We start from the raw sequence: 20,454 nt of genomic DNA, 5'->3' as shown, positions 1-20,454 counted from the left end.
GCTTGGAGTCACCCCCCGGCCTCTCCCCATGACAGGCCTCCCTGCACAGAGGCCTCTCATCATAAGGCTCGGCACCATATCCACGCTGATGACCACATTGGGAACAGCTCAGCCAGTTCTTCTAATGGTCCTGCTATTATATTCATTGTCCACATCAGGATTATTTCTGAACTATCTACATGGTATTATGGAGTTTGAAATGAGATAATCTTATAGATTACTTTTTTTTTTTTTTTAGCTGCGTCGGGTCTTCGTAGCTGTGCGTGGGCTTTCTCTAGTTGCGGCACGCGGGGGCTACTCTTCATTGCAGTGCGCAGGTTTCTCATTGCGGTGGCTGCTCTTGTTGCGGAGCACGGGCTCTAGAGCGCAGGCTCAGTAGTTGTGGCTCACGGGCTTAGTTGCTCTGCGACATGTGGGATCTTCCCGGACCAGGGATCAAACCTGTATCCCCTGCATTGGCAGGCAGATTCCTAACCACTGCGCCAGCAGGGAAGTCCCCTAGATTACTTTTTTAAAAGCCCGTTTGTGTTCACATACACCAAAATGGTTGGCCTATGATTAGCGGTCTGTCAGATGAATCTGGAAAAGGGGGGAAATATTAATTTCCTGTTTTCACAGTTAATGTGTATAAGAACAGAAATTGTTTTAAATTTTTACACCAAGCCAGGAACTTAGAAACTCATTAAACCTGAATATAAGTGGGATCCATAGCTGTATCTTACAATGATACCAGTTTGTTCATCTGTGGCTGGATGGCTTAAAAAGAGGGACCTGATATATAAGAGTTGGTGTTGAACTCCTGGGTAAATTTTCAGATTAAGGTACAGGAGACACATATTAAATCAGGTTTACAGACATTTCTGCCCAGACACCAAAGTTACCTATAATTCAGTATTCTTAGGAACTAGCGTTTCCATACCGTAAATGAGTCTAAAATGGATTATCCACATCGATCAGCAACAGAGCTTCACTGAGATGCTTGTTTCCAGGGTTACGTATTTTTCCAGAATTTACATATGGATGTCATTTTCATTCTCTCTTCTCCGTTAAGATAATTGGCAACTTTATTGTATATCCTGAAAAATAAATAAACAAATGAATGGGTGGTCTAGTTTAGGTAAAAGTACTCATTGGTCCAAGATGGCTAAAAAAGGAAGACCTAAGAATGTTGAATTTTGGCTCCAAAAGGTAGGTTTTTTGCTGATGGGAATCAACCCTTCATGCCTTTGTTTTGCAGGGAGTGAGCGGGGCATTGACAGTACTCATGAAGGACGCCATCAAGCCCAATCTCATGCAGACATTAGAGGTGAGCAGAGTGACTCCTGCCTTCCTGGATTGGTTGTAAAGCAGATTGTTCCTGGGGAGTCAGAGACCTTCTCTCCCTGGTCATCTCTTTCTTCCCATTCTTTCTCATAGTTGTGACTGGGACTTTACTGAAATCTAAAAGAGGCGGCTTCATACTTTCCCTTGGGAAGTCTTTTTCTTTTGGATTCCAGCTAATTTTGGTCCCCTTACCGAGTGGTCCCTTTTGAAGTAGGATGCGCAGCTTCGCTCACGATGTCTTGATTTCCACAGGGCACTCCAGTATTTGTTCACGCCGGGCCATTTGCCAACATCGCACACGGGAATTCCTCCATCATTGCAGACCGGATTGCACTCAAGCTGGTTGGTCCCGAAGGGTTTGTAGGCGAGTGCTTTTGCGAAATCGGTGATAGACTGTTTTTTCTTTCAAAATCAAGGGAGTTGGGATGGCATTTTTACAGTTGCTTTTCTCGTGACAGTGACTGAAGCAGGATTCGGAGCAGACATTGGAATGGAAAAGTTCTTTAACATCAAATGCCGGTATTCTGGTCTCCGCCCGCATGTGGTGGTGCTTGTTGCCACTGTCAGGGCTCTGAAAATGCACGGAGGCGGCCCCACGGTGAGGATCAGGAGTTGGAAGAGGCTGGTTCTCAGAAATGTTCTGAAGGCTAAAGGGAAACTGGATGACTTGTGCCAGTTTCTTCATTAAGCTGCTCTTGTCCTCATGACTAATGGGTTGCCAGAAGCAGGGGATGTTCAGACGGCTCTTGTGCTGGCCGCCTTATCACTTCTAGGCAGTACCAGCTCTTGGCATTTTAAGAGGGCCGAGGTTGTCTTCATGGCCTACCTTTCGGAGCAAAACACCTGATAATATCAAAACCCCTCCAAGGACATGTGCTTGGCTATATTTACAAAAAACACCTTTATGTTCAGACTGTTCTTTTTAAATCTGAGTCCTTTTCCCTCTAATGGTGATGCTGGCAGCCAGCCAATCAAACCATTTAGCTGAGATAGAGGTCAGCCCCTTATTGGGAGGTGGGTGCTGGGCAGGACCGCTAACAGCTTGGAGTCAGGGGAGAAGGAGCTCCAGACTGCCTCCAGGTGATGGGGAGAAACAGGTGAGCATGGTTTATCTTCAGCTCCACCCTGAACTTTGTGTTTTCCTGAATTCATACTGCTTAGAAATTGTACTTTCTGCTCTATTATTTTAACACCTTTTCTTCAGCACCTGCATGTGAAGACATGGTGCTCGTTTTCAGAAATTAGTTGAAGTATTAAATTCCTGTCCTCCGGGAGCTGGTCTAGTAACTTGATAAATAAGACCTCCCTCACCTACAGAAGAAAATCACTGTTTCTTAGTGTAGTGATCAGGGGTTTTCCTATTATAGCAGTTCTCAAGAATGTTGGTCTCAGAACTTCCTTACGCTCTTAAAAATTATTAAGGGCCTAAAAGAGCTCTTTGTTCAGGTGAGTTATGTCTGGTGATATTTACTATATTAGAAATTAAATATTGACATAAATATTAACATAAATAACATTTTTTTAAGTGAAAAGTGACTATATTTTCCAAAACAACATTTAGGCATTGTACGTTTTTCAGATCTGTTCAGTATCTGGCTTAATCGAAGACTGATGGAGTCTCATCTTTGGCATTTGATTTGTTGTGATATCACATGTCACATAATCTTTGGAAAAGTCCATTGTATACTCAGGAAATAATGAGAGTGAAAAGAGCCATAATGTCTTAGAATTATGGAAATAGTCTTGAACTCTTGGACCCCAGGAAAGGATTAGGTCCCCACTAAGGGGAGAGCCACTGCTCTCACAACCCCAGCACACCTCTGCAGTCGTACTCGTCCCCGAGGCGCTCCTAACCCAGGATGCCCCTTTCTGCTAGGCGTGCAGGATGGACTCCCTTTTCCTTCCTGATCATAACCAACATTTCTCTCTCTTGCACCCCCTCACTCACCCTCACGCCTTTGCACCTCCTCTCCTGATCTCATGTCTGGAAAACACTGTGGGCGCGTAAGCTGGCAGCACTGAGAGGAGAGCTTTGCGCACAGCTCTGCCGGGACCCTCGCCTGCTGCTCCTGTTACCTGCTGGAGCCACGTGTGGCCCGGACCGTGGGCTCAGGTCCCTGCTTCGTGCCCCGCCTCTCCGAGGCCCCTTTGGAGTTGGAGCACCATGGTGTCTCTGAGGAAAGGGAGCAGAGCAAGCTGAAGGCTTCTTAATCACTGTCCATTGCCCAGTGGGGTCCCTGGAACTGGCGCCTTCACCCCTGTTGCACTTCCCTGTGGATGCAGCAGGGCTGACCCACCAGGTACCTCTGGAACAGTGAGCACCCACAGGGGAAGAAAATCCTTGTGTGTTGTTTCCCTCTTGTTCCTGTTGCTCACGTGCCCCATTCAGCCCCGCGAGGGAGTGGGCTGGCTCCATGGACCAGCGCACGGACCCGCCGCAGGGCATCTGACTCCACGGCAGATGTCTCAGGGTGGCTGGCTCCATGGACCAGCGCACGGACCCGCCGCAGGGCATCTGACTCCACGGCAGATGTCTCAGGGTGGCTGGCTCCATGGACCAGCGCACGGACCCGCCGCAGGGCATCTGACTCCACGGCAGATGTCTCAGGGTGGCTTTTGCAGGGCTCACAACTGCCTTGTTCTCTACACTCAGCTTTATCTCCACCCCCACTGCTGTGTGCTTCACTCGCTGGGGTTATTGCCCCTGCCAAGGACACATCCCTTCCCTCACCTGCCTTCATAGATTCATCCCTTCTCACCTCTTCAGTTCAGGCCTTGAAGGTCTCCCACTCTGCTCAAAGCAGTCATTTTTGTTCTGTGCCATAGTTTTGGTCATAGCTCTAAATCCTTAGGGCAGAAAACAACCTTCTACTGCTGTGTATCCCACAAGCATGCAGCTTCTGGCCTTTAACACATAGCAAAGCACTGTTTGAAGCCGAACTCTAATTGAAGTAGAAAATGCCTCTGACTTTGCTTCTTTTCCTTCCAGGTTACTGCTGGACTTCCTCTGCCCAAGGCTTACATAGAGGAGGTAACTTCAGTCACTTCTAATTACTTGGCCTAGAAAGCACCACATTCTGAATCAGCATTTCTCAACCTGGCCCATTTAGAAATGACTGGGCTGTCGCTATGACCCAGGGTTGCTCTTGGGAGCAGGGTGTGCTAACAGGCCTGCAGTGTGCTAAAGAACTTTACTAAATGAAACAGGGAAGAAATGCCTCAGAAAGCAATTGCACGCATAGGATGTCAGTAAAACCGCTCCCCTAGACCAGTGGTTGGTTCTCAACCAGGAGCAATACCCCCCATCCCAACCCTCACCCCAGCACATTTTGCAATGTCTAGAGACATTTTTGATTGTTGCAACTTGAGGTGGGGAGTGCTACTGGCATTCAGTGGGTAGAGGCCAGGGATGCTACAGTGCATAGGACACTCTCCACTATAAAGAAATACTCAGCCCAAGATGTCAGTAGTGCTGAGGTTGAGAAAGCCTGCACTAGTCTCATGGAAGTTTCCTTGTCTTCCCTGCATTAGCTCGTTGATTCTCAAATGCCGTTCATATCAGAAGCAAGTAGGGGCCTTTTTTGAAATGCTTTTTCCTCTGCAGAGCTAAATCCATATTAAGGGGCCAAGATAGGGTCAGCATCCTGGTTATTTTTCTAGGCAGTTTTCATAAACTAATTTGGTTTATGGCATTAAGCAGGGGCTCAAGGAATTGTGAGCTCAAACCTTTTCATATTTATATCATTAACCGTTGAAGAAGCATCTCTAGCACCAGTTTGGGGTTATCATGTGAGAGCTTAGGCCCCCGAATGAGATGGTAAGCTCGGCTGCTATCACTGTTGATTCAAGTTCTTCTGCCTTTTTTGGAGGCTTTTAAATTGTCAGGCAGTACAGGGTCACTTTTCAGCCCCCAAATGAAGTAATTCAAAAGCAGCTAGCAAAGAATTGCTGGTGCCTTCAGTTTGCCTGTCTTCTGAGTTATGATTTGCCTTTTATGGTCATTTGTCTGATTCATGCGTAGGAGGGGAATTCACAGTTCTGGCCCTCCTGCCACCCCGCAGCCTTTCCTGCATCTAATTAGAGCAACTGCCCCTCACTGGCCCAGCTGGTGTCTTCATTTAAGAAATTCTACTTATTTAAAACTGTTCTCAATCAATCTTATGTATTAATTGGTTTTCATGTGACTAGAGGTAAGGAATTAGCTGTGCTCTTTAGAATGTCAACTAAATTCTAATCTCAGTTTTCAATTATTAAAGGGGGAAAAAGCATAAATCATGCTTATAATGATCTCGGTTGTTTTCTATATCTTACCTTTTTCTGCTGTTTTATGAAATCCACAAACCAAGCGCTATTACTGCCGGGTTTTACTCACAATCTAGTGTACTTATTTTTATATAAGACTATGATATTTTCATTTTTAAAATACTTAATGTATTTTAAGCTTATATAATAATATACCCTTTGTAAAAAAAATTAAATAATACAAGAATATAATATATATATTATTTGAGTCCCCAGTTAACGGTTGGTGCGTATCTCTCAACATTTAAAAAAATTCCATGAATATGCACATGTATTTTTGTATTTGTCCAAAAATGGGATTAATTAATCTCTTCATAGTTTTGCCATTTCAGTACATCTTTGAGAGGTTCCATGCTAATACAGATATTCGCACTTTTCGTAACATGTACCTGATACATATTTATCGAGTGTGTATATCATGATTCACTGGCTCAATCCCCTACTGAAGGAGCTTTGTGTTGTTTGCAGTTTTCCCATGCTGCAAGCAGTGCTCCAGGAAGCGTATTTTAAAATGTGTTTCCTTAATTACTTTCCTTTAAATTTCATAGTATTTGGTTCTTAAAAATGGTATTTATCTCATTTCTGACACAAGAAGGTTTATGGTTCTAACACAACATTGTAAAGCAACTATATACCAATAAAAATTAATTAAAAAAAAAAAAGGTTTATGGTTGAGTTCATTTAAACCCGTGAAAGCATCACTGACGACTCCATGTTTTCTGACAAATGCCACACACTATGTATGCTAGGCCCTGTCTTCTGATGGCAGGGTCTGTGCCATGCTGAACAGAGTCGGTTTGTACTGCTGTACCATATAAGTACATACAATCTATAAAACAGGGGTCATAAATGTAATTTATTTAAAGGCAGCTGATTCCATTCAAACAGCAAATAAGCTATGAAGATACAGCACGATGAGGGCAGATGCACCAGCAAATCTCACCCTTTCAGGGCAGCCAGGACAGGAGCACAGCTCACCCTAGGGCTGCAGGCTCCAGCATGTCTCTGTTGGCTTGTCCCGACAGTGAGTGGCTTCTGGGTCAAGGAGACAGTTTCTCTTTTAAGAAGAACCTGCAACTGTTTTCAGTTCTGCTCTCTGACCTCACAGACCTTCCACTGTTGTTTCTGCAGAACCTGGAGCTGGTTGAAAAAGGCTTCAGTAACTTGAAGAAACAAATTGAAAATGCCAGGATGTTTGGAGTTCCAGTGGTAGTGGCCGTGAACGCCTTCAAGTAAGTATAAAGTGTAAGAGTCGAGGGGGACTGTGGAAAACGGCCAGCAAACATCTCCTGGTACTGATTGTACAGCCCAGCTTTTAGCTTTGTTCTCTTCTTCAGTTACTGCTATTGGTTATTAAGCCTGTGCTTTGGGAGCTATTGATGAGAGCCTGCCATATGACAGGCACCGCATATGTCACAGGGGACTCATCACCTCACTTGCTGAGGGTCCAGAGTCAGATTTGGCTCCTGTGGGTGCCCTTCTCCACCAGGTGAAGTGGGTAACACACAGGCCAGAAGTTAACTGTTCCTTTTGGTCTTTAAAGGCCTTTTGTGCTAAGAGAAGGTCATAGCCCTACACAGTTCCATTAGTTCACCAGGCCTGGTAGGATGTTGTCTTGACAATTTGTTAAACGTATTGAGCTGGAAGTGTTCCTGTAAGAGAACTTGTGTGGGTTGTTTAGTTATCGTAATGCTGGTTTTGGTTTTGTTCTGATGTTCTAATCACAGCAAAATAGGAAGCAAAATTTTTGAAAAGCTAGTATTTATCGATTCCTTATCATGTGCCTAGAATGTTTTAAGTACTTTGCATGTATTTACCGTCTAAGCCTCGTAACATCCCAATGAAATAAGTGCTATGATTATGCCCATTTTACCCATGTGGACACCAAGGCACATAAAGTTTAAGTAACTGGCTGAAAGTCACCAAGCTAGTAAATTGTGGAGCCAGGGTTCAAACCCAGGCAGTATTACTTGATTAGTGTCTGTTTATCAGTGGGTAATTCACATGGGTTTTAATGGCAAAAACATGACAGATTCTGTCCTCTCCAGCCATCGTCAGTGCTTTAACATGAAGCGTTGCCTTTACAGGACAGATACGGAGGCCGAGCTGGACCTCATCACCCGCCTCGCCAAAGAACATGGGGCTTTTGATGCTGTGAAGTGCACTCACTGGGCAGAAGGGGGCAAGGGCGCCCTGGTGCTGGCTCAGGCCGTCCAGAGGGCAGCTCAGGCACCCAGCAGCTTCCAGCTCCTCTATGACCTCAAGGTGGGTTACCTGCTGTATGCAAAAAAACAAAAAGCACAGTGCAGTTTCTGTGTGGCTGCTTCTGCTTAGAGCCTGTGTTTAGCAGCTTCAACCTGTGGGTTCAATTCCCATGTAGGTGAGTTACACGACCACAGCCTGGACTCTCAGCTCCAGACAGCTTTCTTATCAACGCACGTTGCTGCTTACGGGCAGAGGAGGGCGTCCAGGCAAGAACACCCCGGGAGGTTGGCTCACATCCTAACTTTGAAAAGACTCACAGTACAGTCCCTTTGCTGGCAGGAGAGAGAGGGTTCCATATAGAAGCAAGAGTCATGGCAAATTGGCAAGGGGCTACATCAAACTCAGAAACATTTTCCCCAATATAGGGGAAAGCAGTGTGGTCCGAAGTGCACTTCCTGGTACGGGCGCTGCCTCAAGTTCAGAGAAGCACTCAGGTGCAAAACCAAAGCACCTTGGCAGGCTTCAGCATTCTTTCCATCACTGAGTAAATTATGGTACATCTGGCTCAGGCAGAAGCACTGCTTATTCTGGGATGCAGTAAAGACAGTTCACAAAAATGTTGTTATTATAGGGTTGTATTTTGTTTTCAGTTCTCTGTGTATTTCAGGATGTGATTAGACATTACGTAGTATGCCCACAATAATTGGAAACTGTTAGGAACATGGGATGGATGTTGAAGCTAGTTCTGCTTGTATTATCTAGGCTGCTTTTTGGCTTGGTTTTTAGAAGATAATCATGAACTTTCAAAAATAGCCATAAAAAGGTAGATGGAAGAAACCCTATTACTCTTGAATTTTAACAATCTCGTTTTCTTTGCCCCTTGCAGGTAGAATACTCTTATATCTTAGTTACAATTAATTAACATTCTCCTATTGACATGGACATTTTCCTGTTGAGCTTTAGTTTTATAGACTGGTTTGAAAACCTGTTCAACCAACCATCTTTTTAGGAAATGCCCTAAACACAAGTTTGCACACAAATACAAAGCATTTATAGGCACCCTTTCTAAGCCGCATCCACAGTACCTGAATTAGGAAACTCAGTCCTTGAAGGCGAGCAGGAAGCCTGGAAGAAGTGGGGTAGTGAGGACTTTATAACCCATTTCTACTTGGAACTTTTCTCTGTTCTGACAAACAGGAGGCTGCCACTTTTTGTCTTAAGCATCTGTTGGTCTTAAATCACTCTTCAGCGGAAGTACTTTTGCTTCAGAAGTTCTGAATATGCCTTGGCATTTATAGAGCTCCAATTATAAGAGGCATATGAAAGTAGTTCCTATTGGATCTTTATAAAGCTGTAACTGAATAGACAATTATATTTATTTATATCCATTATACAAAGCCCCTTCATAAATGATCACTGTTTAGTTGAAAAGAAAATGTTTATTTTCATTATTTAAGATATTTCTTTCACAAAACAAAGCTCAGTGTTCTCTTAGCCTTAGTTGCTAGGGAGCACAGAGTCTGATATTGCCTAATTTCAGTGATTTGCTCACCCAGGTTACCTGTGAGTAGCTGTCCTTCCCATTTCCTTCGGGTAGTTTCTCCCTGTGCTGTTTGCTCTGAATCCTAGTGCCCTGAGCTAGGCTCCAGGAGCATTTAAGAGGCCAGGCCCCACTTCCAAAAGCTTTGCCCTGGAGGAAGCAGCCCTGGGCTTCCTTGTTAGACCTAGAGGTCACTGCTTGGACCGCTGGCCTCCTTCTGCTGCACTGTTTGCACAGGTGCCATGGAAAGCATGTCCTTTCCCACCACACCCATTGCACGTTGGTTGTGTAAGTCACTAGGTTGTTTAAATATGTAGATGAGCTAAAGAAATATATATATATGTAGATGATCTTGTTTTTATAACAATTTCTAAGTAGCAGCAATTAACGATCGGTATGTTGTGTTAAAGATAGCATCTGCCTCTCCTGTACACACCAGGGGTTCTGTGAATGGATATCAGTTGCCTTAGTTCATAAACAGTATCCCAGGTCTGCTTTGACAGGAGACCGGTCTTCGTTATTGAAGCATTATATTTTATTTATGAAGAAATAGTTATTCTTGAGTAGTGAGCAGTATTGTTTATGATAGTGAGGTCTTAAATACACACACACACACAGTAATTTTACACCTGTGGGACATTTTCCACGTATAAAATCTGGGGCTTGGTAGAAAAAAAAGTTCTAATCCAATAAACCTCAAACTATTTGCCTGTTTGTGTATGTGTATAAAAACTTCTCTGGCCCTTTTGGGGACTCTGACCTGGAACATGGCTGTAAGTAAAGGTTCGTGTCCTCATGGGTATCTAGTCATGGTCTCCCCTCTCTTTCCTGTCTGTTAGCTCCCAGTTGAGGATAAAATCAGGATCATTGCACAGAAGATCTATGGGGCAGATGACATTGAATTGCTCCCCGAAGCACAGCACAAAGCTGAAGTCTACACAAAGCAGGTAGATGTTTGGTTGGTTCTTTCAGCTCTTTATCCAGCAGGCCTTGGGGTCAGAATCCCTGCATTCTTCCAGCCCACCAGGCATTGCTTCCCTCCTCTGGGCGGCAGCCTTCTCCCCTCTTAAATACTGAGCGTGGATTAGGTGGTCTGGTCCCAAGTTCTTTATCTACCCAGAGGTGGTATGTGAGCGTGGGAAAGCCATGAGGAAATATGGGGTGTCTTTATTGAGAGCCTTTAGTCGTACCTTCATGTCTGCTCCAAGCTATCATTTTTAACTGGTCATATAAATGAAAGTGAAATATTCACTTGTGGGATATGGTTGTGAGTGCTTACCTCCTTCACCCAACAAAGGTTTTTTTTTTTTCTAATCAGTAATACCTAAGCTGGAGGAGGGCAGTGATGTAGAGATGTATGTAAAGGGAGTTGGATGTTTCAAATAAATTGCAGAAGCCATATCAGCACAGTGCCCGGATGTTCTTCGTTGCGTTGCCAGCCTTTCATTTGTCCCACTTCTGTTCCTGTCTTTCCCCAGGGCTTTGGGAATCTGCCCATCTGCATGGCCAAGACACACTTGTCCTTGTCTCACAACCCAGAGCAAAAAGGCGTGCCCACTGGCTTTGTCCTCCCCATTCGCGACATCCGTGCCAGCGTTGGGGCTGGCTTTCTGTACCCCCTGGTGGGAACGGTGAGTGAGCGCTGCAAGCAGAGAGCGCTGCTTGTTTACCCGTGCTTCTTAAATTGATTACTGAAGCCATCACGCAAATGCCGGATTAGCAGAGTTCATTGCTGAGGAGAAAGCTGGAGTCGGGCCCGTTACGATGAATCGTCTTGCTATGGACCATCTTGGTCTCAGTTCAAGGATGATGCTATGACTGCTTGTACTGAATAATAATACTGTTTCCCAGTGGCAGTATGACCTTGACTGAATCCAGGATGGGCTTGATTGGTAGGCTGTGGTGGTGCTTATATATAATCACAACTGACTTTTTTGGGCACCTTTCACAGACTGACTCGGTCCTCCCAACAGCCCCTTTGAGGCTCTGCACCTCCCAGGTCTTCTCGACAGGCCTGGAGTCTATGCCTGAAATTCAGGGAATGCATCATTTTTGAGTAAAGAATTTTCCCCTTAAAATGTGAGTGAACCCTGTAGATATGAAAGGTGAGGGGGTTTATTTACACTTTGAGATGATTTGATTATCAAATCTTATCTTACAGGTTTCATGCATGTTTAAGGAGGAAAATTGCTAATAGGGAAGTAGAGGAAAGCTTAAGGACATACTTGCAGTTTGGACTAACTTTGTCCCGGAGTCTGCATTGATCCTGGGCCCAGGTTCCCCCACAGATCCGCCCAGTATCCTACATCTGCAGATGGTTCTTACCGCAATACAGGATCGAAATAGTAAACTAAGCCAATACACAAGTAAAGGAAACCAATAGACCTCCTTTTGGAGCTTCTTTCAGTATAGTAAGAAAGCAGTAGGAGGTGATATGATAGTTGAAAGTACGGAACATTAAAACTGAATCCACTTTCACCCCTGCTGGTTTTGGCCTTGGGCAGGTTATTAAAGGTGTGAGCCCTGCTCTTGTCAGCTCTCTGTGGGGCAGCATCATCGCGTCACAGTGGTGCTCAGACGGGGTGTGTGCACCAGTGCCCCTCAGCCCCTCCCTCCAGAGGCACAAGGCGTGCATCGCTCTGCTCCGAGGTTCATCAGTGCCTGGGGTTTGTAGAAATTCCCTTTCAGTAGGAACGTTAAACCATTTACCCAGCACCTCGAATACTGTAGAACGTGTGTTGTTTCCGGAGAAATTATCAGCACCTAGCAGCTGAAGGAGCAGTATTGTCGCTGCTACTTTGATGTGTGGGTGCAGAGGGGTGGCTGTAGAGACGAAAGCAAAGCTGAAAGTGTCAGGCTGGGATTTTCTCATCCAGAACAGACTCTCACCTTAGAAGCCCACCTGGACCAAGACGTTTCCGCACATAATCTAGACGCCTTAACAATTACTGTTCTTCAGGGTTTCTGATTGCTGTTGGGGCCTGAACAGGGTTCAGAGGACTTGAGAGCATTTTATGTACTAATTCAAGGTGTGGTGGCTTCTTTTTGGAGTTTTATATCTAAGTTCCTATATGTATGTACACATACTCTTTTCTTTTAAAAACATTTTCTGATTATCAACATGACCGATGTTTAAGGGGAAAAAAGTCCTCTTTGGGAAAGAGTAGTACTGATAATTCTACTAATCGCTATTTTGGGGATTATCTTCAGAATTTTCTGCCCATGTGCACATGCGTGTCTACATCAGTGGGCACCTGTCCTTCATCTTTTTTATTTAATTTATTTATTTATTTTTATTTTTGGCTGCGTTGGGTCTTCGTTTCTGTGCGAGGGCTTTCTCTAGTTGCAGCAAGCGGGGGGCCACTCTTCATCGCGGTACGCGGGCCTCTCACTATCGCGGCCTCTCTTGTTGCAGAGCACAGGCTCCAGATGCGCAGGCTCAGTAGTTGTGGCTCACGGGCCTAGTTGCTCCGCAGCATGTGGGATCTTCCCAGAGCAGGGCTTGAACCCGTGTCCCCTGCGTTGGCAGGCAGACTCTCAACCACTGTGCCACCAGGGAAGCCCTGTCCTTCATCTTTAGCGTCATCTTCAGGCTCTTAGGCTAGGGCGGAGGACCAGTCCCTTCCTTTTTCCTCCTTGTCCCCACGCTCAGCAGTTGCTTATCTCTTACAGAATGTGAGAACAGAGACCCTTGACAGCTACCTGTAGTACGTTCTAGGAAGTATTGATTGGCGCTCAGATGTCAGAACCAGGTTTTGTGGGGTTTTTTTTGCGGTACACAGGCCTCTCACTGTTGTGGCCTCTCCCGTTGCGGAGCACAGGCTCCGGACGCGCAGGCTCAGCGGCCATGGCTCACGGGCCCAGCTGCTCCGCGGCATGTGGGATCTTCCCGGACCGGGGCACGAACCCGTGTCCCCTGCATCGGCAGGCAGACTCCCAACCACTGTGCCACCAGGGAAGCCCTCTATGACATTTTTATAGTTAAGTTGTAGAAGTTCCACTTAAACTCTTTTCCTGTCTAGATCTGATTTGAAACTTGTATGTATGTATTCATTATAAAGGACATTGTTACAGGTTAAAAATATACTGAGTTTTCCACTTACAAGCCTTACAGATTTATATCTAAGTAGATGTTTGTCAAAGCCAACTCTTTAGAAAAAGAAGCAAGTGTAAATAAAATACATGAGCATTGCAAGTTCAGGTTTAGAAGGACAAATTGGACCAGTAAGAACAGTGATTGTAAAACCATATAGATTAGGTACAGAAAGGTCTTGGCCCAAGTTAAAGGATACTGATTCCTAATGTTGTGTTGCTGAAGCAAAAATAATATGGGTATCTACACAAGACTCATTAAAATAAAATTAAACAGCAGACAAGCCCTGCACCTCCTTTTGGTTTTGTGATGTGAGGACCGAGGGGGTGAATAACTGACTCCTCAGCACCCCCAGCACCTGCCATTGTGGGACGAAGGTGGAGGCACCTCCTCAGCCTCTTATTGCACCAGTCTGTGTGGGAGCCCATGAGGAAATCTGGTGTTTGGTTTGCTGGAGGACTCCAGGGTTTCTCTCTGAGATCATAACAGGATCAGTGACTTGGTTTTTAATATGTAACATGAAGAGTGCCATTTTATGGTTAACTATAAAATAATATTCTGTCTTTGTGCCTTGAGCTTTCTAGCGAAGGGAAGGTGGGAAAAAATCATATTAAGTTTGTTTGTAATGCTATTTTGCATCTCCTAGATGAGCACCATGCCTGGACTCCCTACCCGGCCCTGTTTCTATGATATTGATTTGGACCCTGAAACTGAGCAGGTGAATGGGCTGTTCTAAACAGGTAAGTTGTTTCTGGTGAAAGTTCTGCTTTTTTCCTTATGAGGCATGTTTATGAATTATAGGACTCCAGCTAAAGCTATGAAAGCGCAAATTCAGTGCTTTCAAAAGATTTCTTTCCAGACATCAGTGAGGAGAGGGGGCAGTAGTGTAACCAATGAATGAAGTACTTACATTTCAGCATTTTTGGAAGGAGAGCAGAGGGTTCATCACAGTTTGGCAGCATAGGGTGGAAAGGTGCCATCCAGTGAACTAAGGAGGGACCCCAGTGGAGGTTAGACCTCCTCTGTGGAGCCCCAGGAGGCTCCGGGCTTGGAGGTGATGGCACATTGGAGGGCAGGAGCAGCTGAAGGTCTGCATACTCTGAATAGACAGTTGGCACACAAGAGTAAGTAAATGTCCCAGAAAGTAGAAAAGAGAAGGAAGCAGGACCAGTCCAGGAGTTCTTGGGTCTTAAGTGAAGGGCCCCCAAGTACTCATCACAATGAATGGGCCACCCCTGGACATATCCAGGTGAAATTTCAGAAACATCAAAGATGAAAATCCTAAAAATCCTCTCCAAAGAAGAAGAAATGGCTTTTGCCTATGAAAAAAACTGAGAATTAGCCTGAACCCCTGTCTTCTTATCAGCAGTAAAAGGCTCCTAGACAGTGGAGGAATGCCCTCCAGGTCTACGGGGAAAGATGACTTTCCACCTGTGTTTACACCCACCAAATCTGTCCAGAGGTTTTCAGACACGCACAGTTTGGCACCCCGATGCCTCTTCCTAGGAAGGGATTTAGCAGTGTACTCCAGCACAGCGAAGACCAAAGAAAAGGGAGACACGGTTTTCAGGAAACCAAAGCCTGGTCTGGACTGTAAAGAAGGGGAGTCCTGACAACTGCAGGTGACCCAGAGTTACAAATCCCACATGGAAGAGGAGAAGGGAGGAATTGAGAAAGAGTAGAGAGAGCTAGAAAGACAAGGGTGTCAAAAGGGTAATTATGCAAAAGAAAAGCTCTAACATTGTTTAAGAATGTAAAGGTCCAGGTGGAAGCAAACCGTGGCCATCATCTGGGCAACTGTAAGGGTGGTTGCTCATAGAAACACCTCTGCTTACACAGCAGAGAGACCATGTGCTAGATGCTGGGGGAGCACACAGAAATGTCATCCTGGCTCATGCTTGGTCTGCCCTTGAACAGTATTCACACAGCCATAATGTAAATGCTGTGCATTGTCTTCAAGTCTATGGACAGACCCCAGAAGAGCTGGCAGTGGGAAGGGAGGTAAATGTTGACAACTTTGACAGTGAGAGAGGGTGATGGTGCTGTGTGGAAGGGAAGAGGAGATGTTTCAGCGCCTAGAAAAAACTATTTCTTGTTTCATTTTCCTTCCAGATTGTCCATCTTCAAGAAGCAACTTTGAAAGTTTGGCCAGTGTTTATTCAGGCCTCCTATCGGGAAGTGTGTGGAAGTTGAGAGAAGTCAGTCCCGGCCCCGAAGATTTTCTGAAAAATAAGTAGTGGGAGTTTTCCCAGAAGCCTTTCTTCAGTCTTAATTCCCACCGTTGTGTATAAATCAACACAAATCATTCATGCACATGCCTAATTACTTTACTGCATCCATAGAATAAAAGTAAATAATTTTGCAATCTCGGTGTTCAAATATAAATTGTAGCATTAACAGACTGCCGCCCTAGCTCTGCTGTCCTGTGTGACCTGGGAGACCCCTGGGACTGAAGAAGCAAGTTGTAGTGTATACTATATGATACATTGTGTTTAAAGGGGGAAAGGTGCATGGCTTGTGTGTTTCTGGGAGGACAGGAGACCTCCTGAGAGGGCTGAGGGAGAAGTAGAATCCGGAGGACGTGCCTTTTTGTCATATACTTTTCTGTATTGTTCTTTTTTTTTTACACCGAGAAAGTATTGCTTACACAGGTTTTTGTCCTGAATTTCCTTAGAATTCCCGTTTCTGTCACAGCTTTAGCACCATTTTTTTAAAATTTATTTTATTTATATATTTTTTTGGCTGCGTTGGGTCTCCGTTGCTGCGTGCGGACTTTCTCTAGTGGCGGAGAGCAGGGGCTACTCTTCGTTGCCGTGCACGGGATTCTCACTGCGATGGCTTCTCTTGTTGCAGAGCATGGGCTCTAGGCAAGCGGGCTTCAGTAGTTGTGGCTCGCAGGCTCTAGAGCGCAGGGTCAGTAGTTGTGGCACATGGGCTTAGTTGCTCCACGGCATGTGGAAGCTTCCCAGGCCAGGGCTGGAACCTGTATCCCCTGTATTGGCAGACAGATTCTTAACCACTGCCACCAGGGAAGCCCAGCACCATTTATTTTTAATAAGTCCTCAGGAAGGGTGGTCATACAGCATTAACTGTAGGGTAGCTCTTTCTGCTCTGTTGGGTCAGCACATATTTATTGAGCTTCTGCCCTGTGCCTCTGAGCTCTCTCTCCCTCCCTACAGGATGTTTTTTCCCTCACATGTTTTCCCTTCTCTTCTTGTTCTTTATCTTCTAACTCTGTTCTTCCTCTCCCATCTTTCCTCCCTTTTCCCCTTCTTCCTGCATTGGATCCTTCCAGAAGATGTTGCATCCCCACCGGTGCCAGTGCTAAAAGACTGCTAGCATGGGCAGAGCAGTGTTTTCCTGGTGTCCTTGGTTTTATTATTTGTAATCCCCTAGGTGTGATTGTAATAGTGTCGGTTTTGCAGTTTAAAGAAATGATGACAGTGCCTCGGAGGGCATATGGCAAAGGGGTCATGAGCACGGAGCCCCAGCTCCACCATGCTTTGTATACTGCCTGGCACATTGTACACACTCAGTGATGTCATTTCCTGTTCAAAAGCATCATTTGGGCCCTGTCTGCACAGAGTTCATTGTTTCTAGTGTTTTTTAAAATGTCCTATAAAACCTCATCTGGATGGGACTTTCTGGGAATTCAATTTGCAAACAGGGGAAGAAAGCAGTCTATTGTCAGACATGGTGACTTAAGGAATTTAGGCTTCCTCATATCACCAAAAGCCATGTGGGTTTATTTATTTATTTAATTAAAAATTTTTTCTGGTCGCACCCCACGGCATGTGGGATCCTAGTTCCCCGACTGCACCCCCTGCATTGGAAGCCCGGAGTCTTAACCACTGGACCACCAGGGAAGTCCCTGCTGTGTGGGTTTAAATCTTTAATATTGATAGAAGTAGTGAACACAGTTGGTGGGAGAGGGTAAGTGGAGGTTTATAAGGCAAAAATTATAAACAGCCCTAATATAATAAATAAGCCAAATTGTCTTTACCAGGTATTGCTTGGAGTGAATGGACTAATGCAAGAATTTTCCTAGAAGTAAAATATGCCTTCAGTAAAAATTCAAATGGTACAATTTGCTCTTTCCACTTGGCAATATACCTTGGAGGTCTTGCTCCATCAGCAGTTTGGGATTCATCTTGTTTCATATGGCTGTGGAGTATTTAAACAGTCCTTCTGATGGACACTTAACCATTGTTTCATGGTTTGGTAGCTACAGGCCCAGGCTGTGGGTGAATAGGGACCAGGATGGGAGAAACGGTATGATCAGTAGAGATCATAAATAAGCAAGTGATTTTATTGGCACGCTGTATCTGGTGATGTTAACAAGATAAGCTGTAGGTAGGATAATTTCTCATCAGATTGGAGATATATTTAGAGCCTGTTTCTCATTATATAATGAAAAGCTACTAACTGAGTAGCAGACAATGATATGGGTAATAACTTACTAACTGTCACTTAAGTGAGTTCAAGGATGACAGGTTTCTTTCATGTATGAGGTACTGGATACATTTTTTTTTAACTCAGATATGGCATCGGCTTCTAGTTGTATTCTAAAGAAAAACGACAGTGCAGTATTTTATTTATAGTTCTGTACTTTGTGAGTGTGTGTGTTGGAGGTTGGAGATGAGTTATATGTAATACACCTTACAGAAATTTGCCCTTCAAATACAAAATCAATTCACCTCTTACCTCAAACCACTCTTCAGTTCCCTTTCAGTAGTCGTTTTTTTTTTTTTTTAAGAAAAGCAAGTGGGATAAGATCTTACAAGTCCTTAGGATGGCCTTTATTGCTTTTAACCTATCGCTGATTTCATTTCCAGTTAGTTCCTAATAAGACAGCTATTCTACCCTGTCTTCATCTAGATAAGCTCATCTTATTTTTGCCTGAAATTGTTGCAAATTCCCAGATCTGCTAGATTTGAGAAAACCTGGATCTCAATAAGTAATTGCATCTCGGTTGGTTATGAGTGGCATGGATTTCTTTTGGCTTGTTTAAAGTTCAAAACTGACAGTAAGCAGGGTTAGTAACTCATCTGGGGATATAAAACATCTTCACAGCCTGGTATTCAATGAATGAACAAAGATAAATTGAATTCTTAATTATAACTACTATAAATTAGATGCTTATGGATTTTCCTGTTTTACAGCTCTTGTCTCTAAGATCTTGACAGCTTAGATTCAGCTTTGCTGTTGTGTCCTAATAGTGCTTTGCTTAATAAGTTTCAGTGGAAGCTATAGAAACTTAGAGGTAAAATATATTCCTGGAAAAACATCCAAAAATGGGTAACTGAGGTTTACTCTCAAAGATCATGATCCTGTTGAAGAAGAGAGTTAAGTACAACTACTTTTCAGTAGTTCTTCCCTCCATCTTAATAGGTCCTTCATCTGCCTGGGAGGGGCCAGAGGAGTAGGCAGGAATTGTGCGTCCCACGGGACCTCACCTCTGGAGCTCCCAGGAATGCCGTTGTAGGTAACATTAAGCCCACTCTCATTGTAACACCTTTCATTAGTGTTAAATGCATTGTACACAATGGATTATGTGTACAAATAAATGCTTATGGTGCTTTTCACTAAGGCTAGGAACGTGTTTAAAGACTCAAAATGTGTGAAAATACACAGCCTGCCTAGTCAGGCAGGAGGGTAGATATTGCCTGTGCCCTTTGCTCTGATCAGGACTGGAATTGTGAGGAAAGCTGTCTCCTATTCTCCACGCCCCGCTTGAGAGGAACAAGGTTAAGCAGGCACCTAGGAATATCCTGAAGGGAAACATGGATAGCTTGTAAGCTACTTATTCTTGGAAATATATATAAGGTATAAAGGATGGATGGGGCTGGGTTCCTGTGTTCTGACCTCGATGGCACACAGGTTGCATCATCTCTGCCTGCCTTCTAGATACTTATGAAGACACGGGTTTGTGTCTTGGGCCTCTGAGAGGATTTGGCAATGAACCCTTTGATAACCAAAACTTTTCCAGGAGTGGGTTTGGGTGTAATGAGGTTTTTCTCTCAGTCCATGTAATTTTCTCGCCAAACGAGATTCACTCTGCACTTTTGAATCCTACTTTGAAAATGTGGTATCTGCTGTGACTTAAATATTCAGTGGGGCGATTTATAATGGGAGTGCCATAATTTAAAATTGGATTTTGCTACTTTGCGTCTGAGAAAATGGGAGGCTTATGACCCTGGTCCCCTCCCCATCTGCCAGCCCTCTCTTTCTCGATGGCCCCCGATGTGGTCGCGCGCCGGGGATTCGCGCCAGGCTGGGAGCGCCCGTGGCTGGGCGAACTGCTCTCGGAAAGACCTCCCGATCACCCCCTCACCCTCCCCCGCGCCCACCGCCCCTAGCCCGGCCCCGTCCCGCGCCCGCACCCTCCGCCCTCATTGGTGCAGCCGACTGTCTGTCCCCGCCCTCTGGGGGAGGGGGCGCCGCGGGGCTGCGTTCTCTGCAGAGGGCTGCTTGCTCCGGGTGCGACCGTGGCTTCCCGCCTACCCATGCGCCCAGCCCAGCGAGCGCCCCCGCGACCTCGGCAACAGCATCGGCCAGGGACCCCGGCGCCCGCGGTAAGTGAAGAGGGCGAGTAGGTTGCAGGTAAAGGGTGCGGACCGGTGCACCTGCGCGGAAAAGTGGGCGGGAGGTGCCCACTGGACACCGGGAATCCGGGCCGCCCGAGGTGGCCGGAGTGCGAATCGGGAAGGTCGTTTGTCTGCAGAAATCTCCAGCCAGCGCGACCCTCAAAAGCTCTGCCCACACCTATCCTCTGCGCGTTACAGCTCGTGTTGCTGGTAGCTTTTTTCCTTCTTTGCCCTTTTGGGGGAAGATAAGAGTGCCGGGTTCCTGGACATTATAATTGTGCAGATAGCTTGAAGCTGGGTTATGTCTTCCACGCCCGCCCCAGCACTTTCCTTTTTGAGTACTTTCTGCTACGCTGTAGCTCCTGCCATAAGGCGATTCAAGCCGAAGGAGTGATGCCCTTCTC

General features: G+C 45.2%; 1 protein-coding gene across 2 annotated transcripts in view; it reads left to right on the top strand.

The window, feature by feature from the left end:
• MTHFD1 (methylenetetrahydrofolate dehydrogenase, cyclohydrolase and formyltetrahydrofolate synthetase 1) overlaps window positions 1-15,832 on the top strand; it is a 58,455-nt gene extending 42,623 nt beyond the window's left edge. Inside the window, exons 19-28 of one of the 2 annotated variants that reach the window (XM_065871443.1) lie at window positions 1,238-1,306; window positions 1,576-1,687; window positions 1,782-1,921; window positions 4,313-4,354; window positions 6,757-6,857; window positions 7,713-7,890; window positions 10,210-10,317; window positions 10,849-11,001; window positions 14,110-14,203; window positions 15,576-15,832. In XM_065871443.1, coding sequence (XP_065727515.1) covers window positions 1,238-1,306; window positions 1,576-1,687; window positions 1,782-1,921; window positions 4,313-4,354; window positions 6,757-6,857; window positions 7,713-7,890; window positions 10,210-10,317; window positions 10,849-11,001; window positions 14,110-14,199 — 993 coding nt within the window. In that variant the 3' untranslated portion in view covers window positions 14,200-14,203; window positions 15,576-15,832. The remainder of the gene's footprint in view (window positions 1-1,237; window positions 1,307-1,575; window positions 1,688-1,781; window positions 1,922-4,312; window positions 4,355-6,756; window positions 6,858-7,712; window positions 7,891-10,209; window positions 10,318-10,848; window positions 11,002-14,109; window positions 14,204-15,575) is intronic. The other variant, XM_065871444.1, reaches the window with a different exon arrangement.
• Window positions 15,833-20,454: the final 4,622 nt, after the last annotated feature.

Source organism: Phocoena phocoena, chromosome 2, assembly GCF_963924675.1.
Source record: "Phocoena phocoena chromosome 2, mPhoPho1.1, whole genome shotgun sequence".
NCBI classification, from domain to species: Eukaryota; Metazoa; Chordata; class Mammalia; order Artiodactyla; family Phocoenidae; genus Phocoena; species Phocoena phocoena.
Note: the sequence above shows the minus strand (reverse complement) of the source record. Positions and strands in the feature narration are given on the sequence as shown.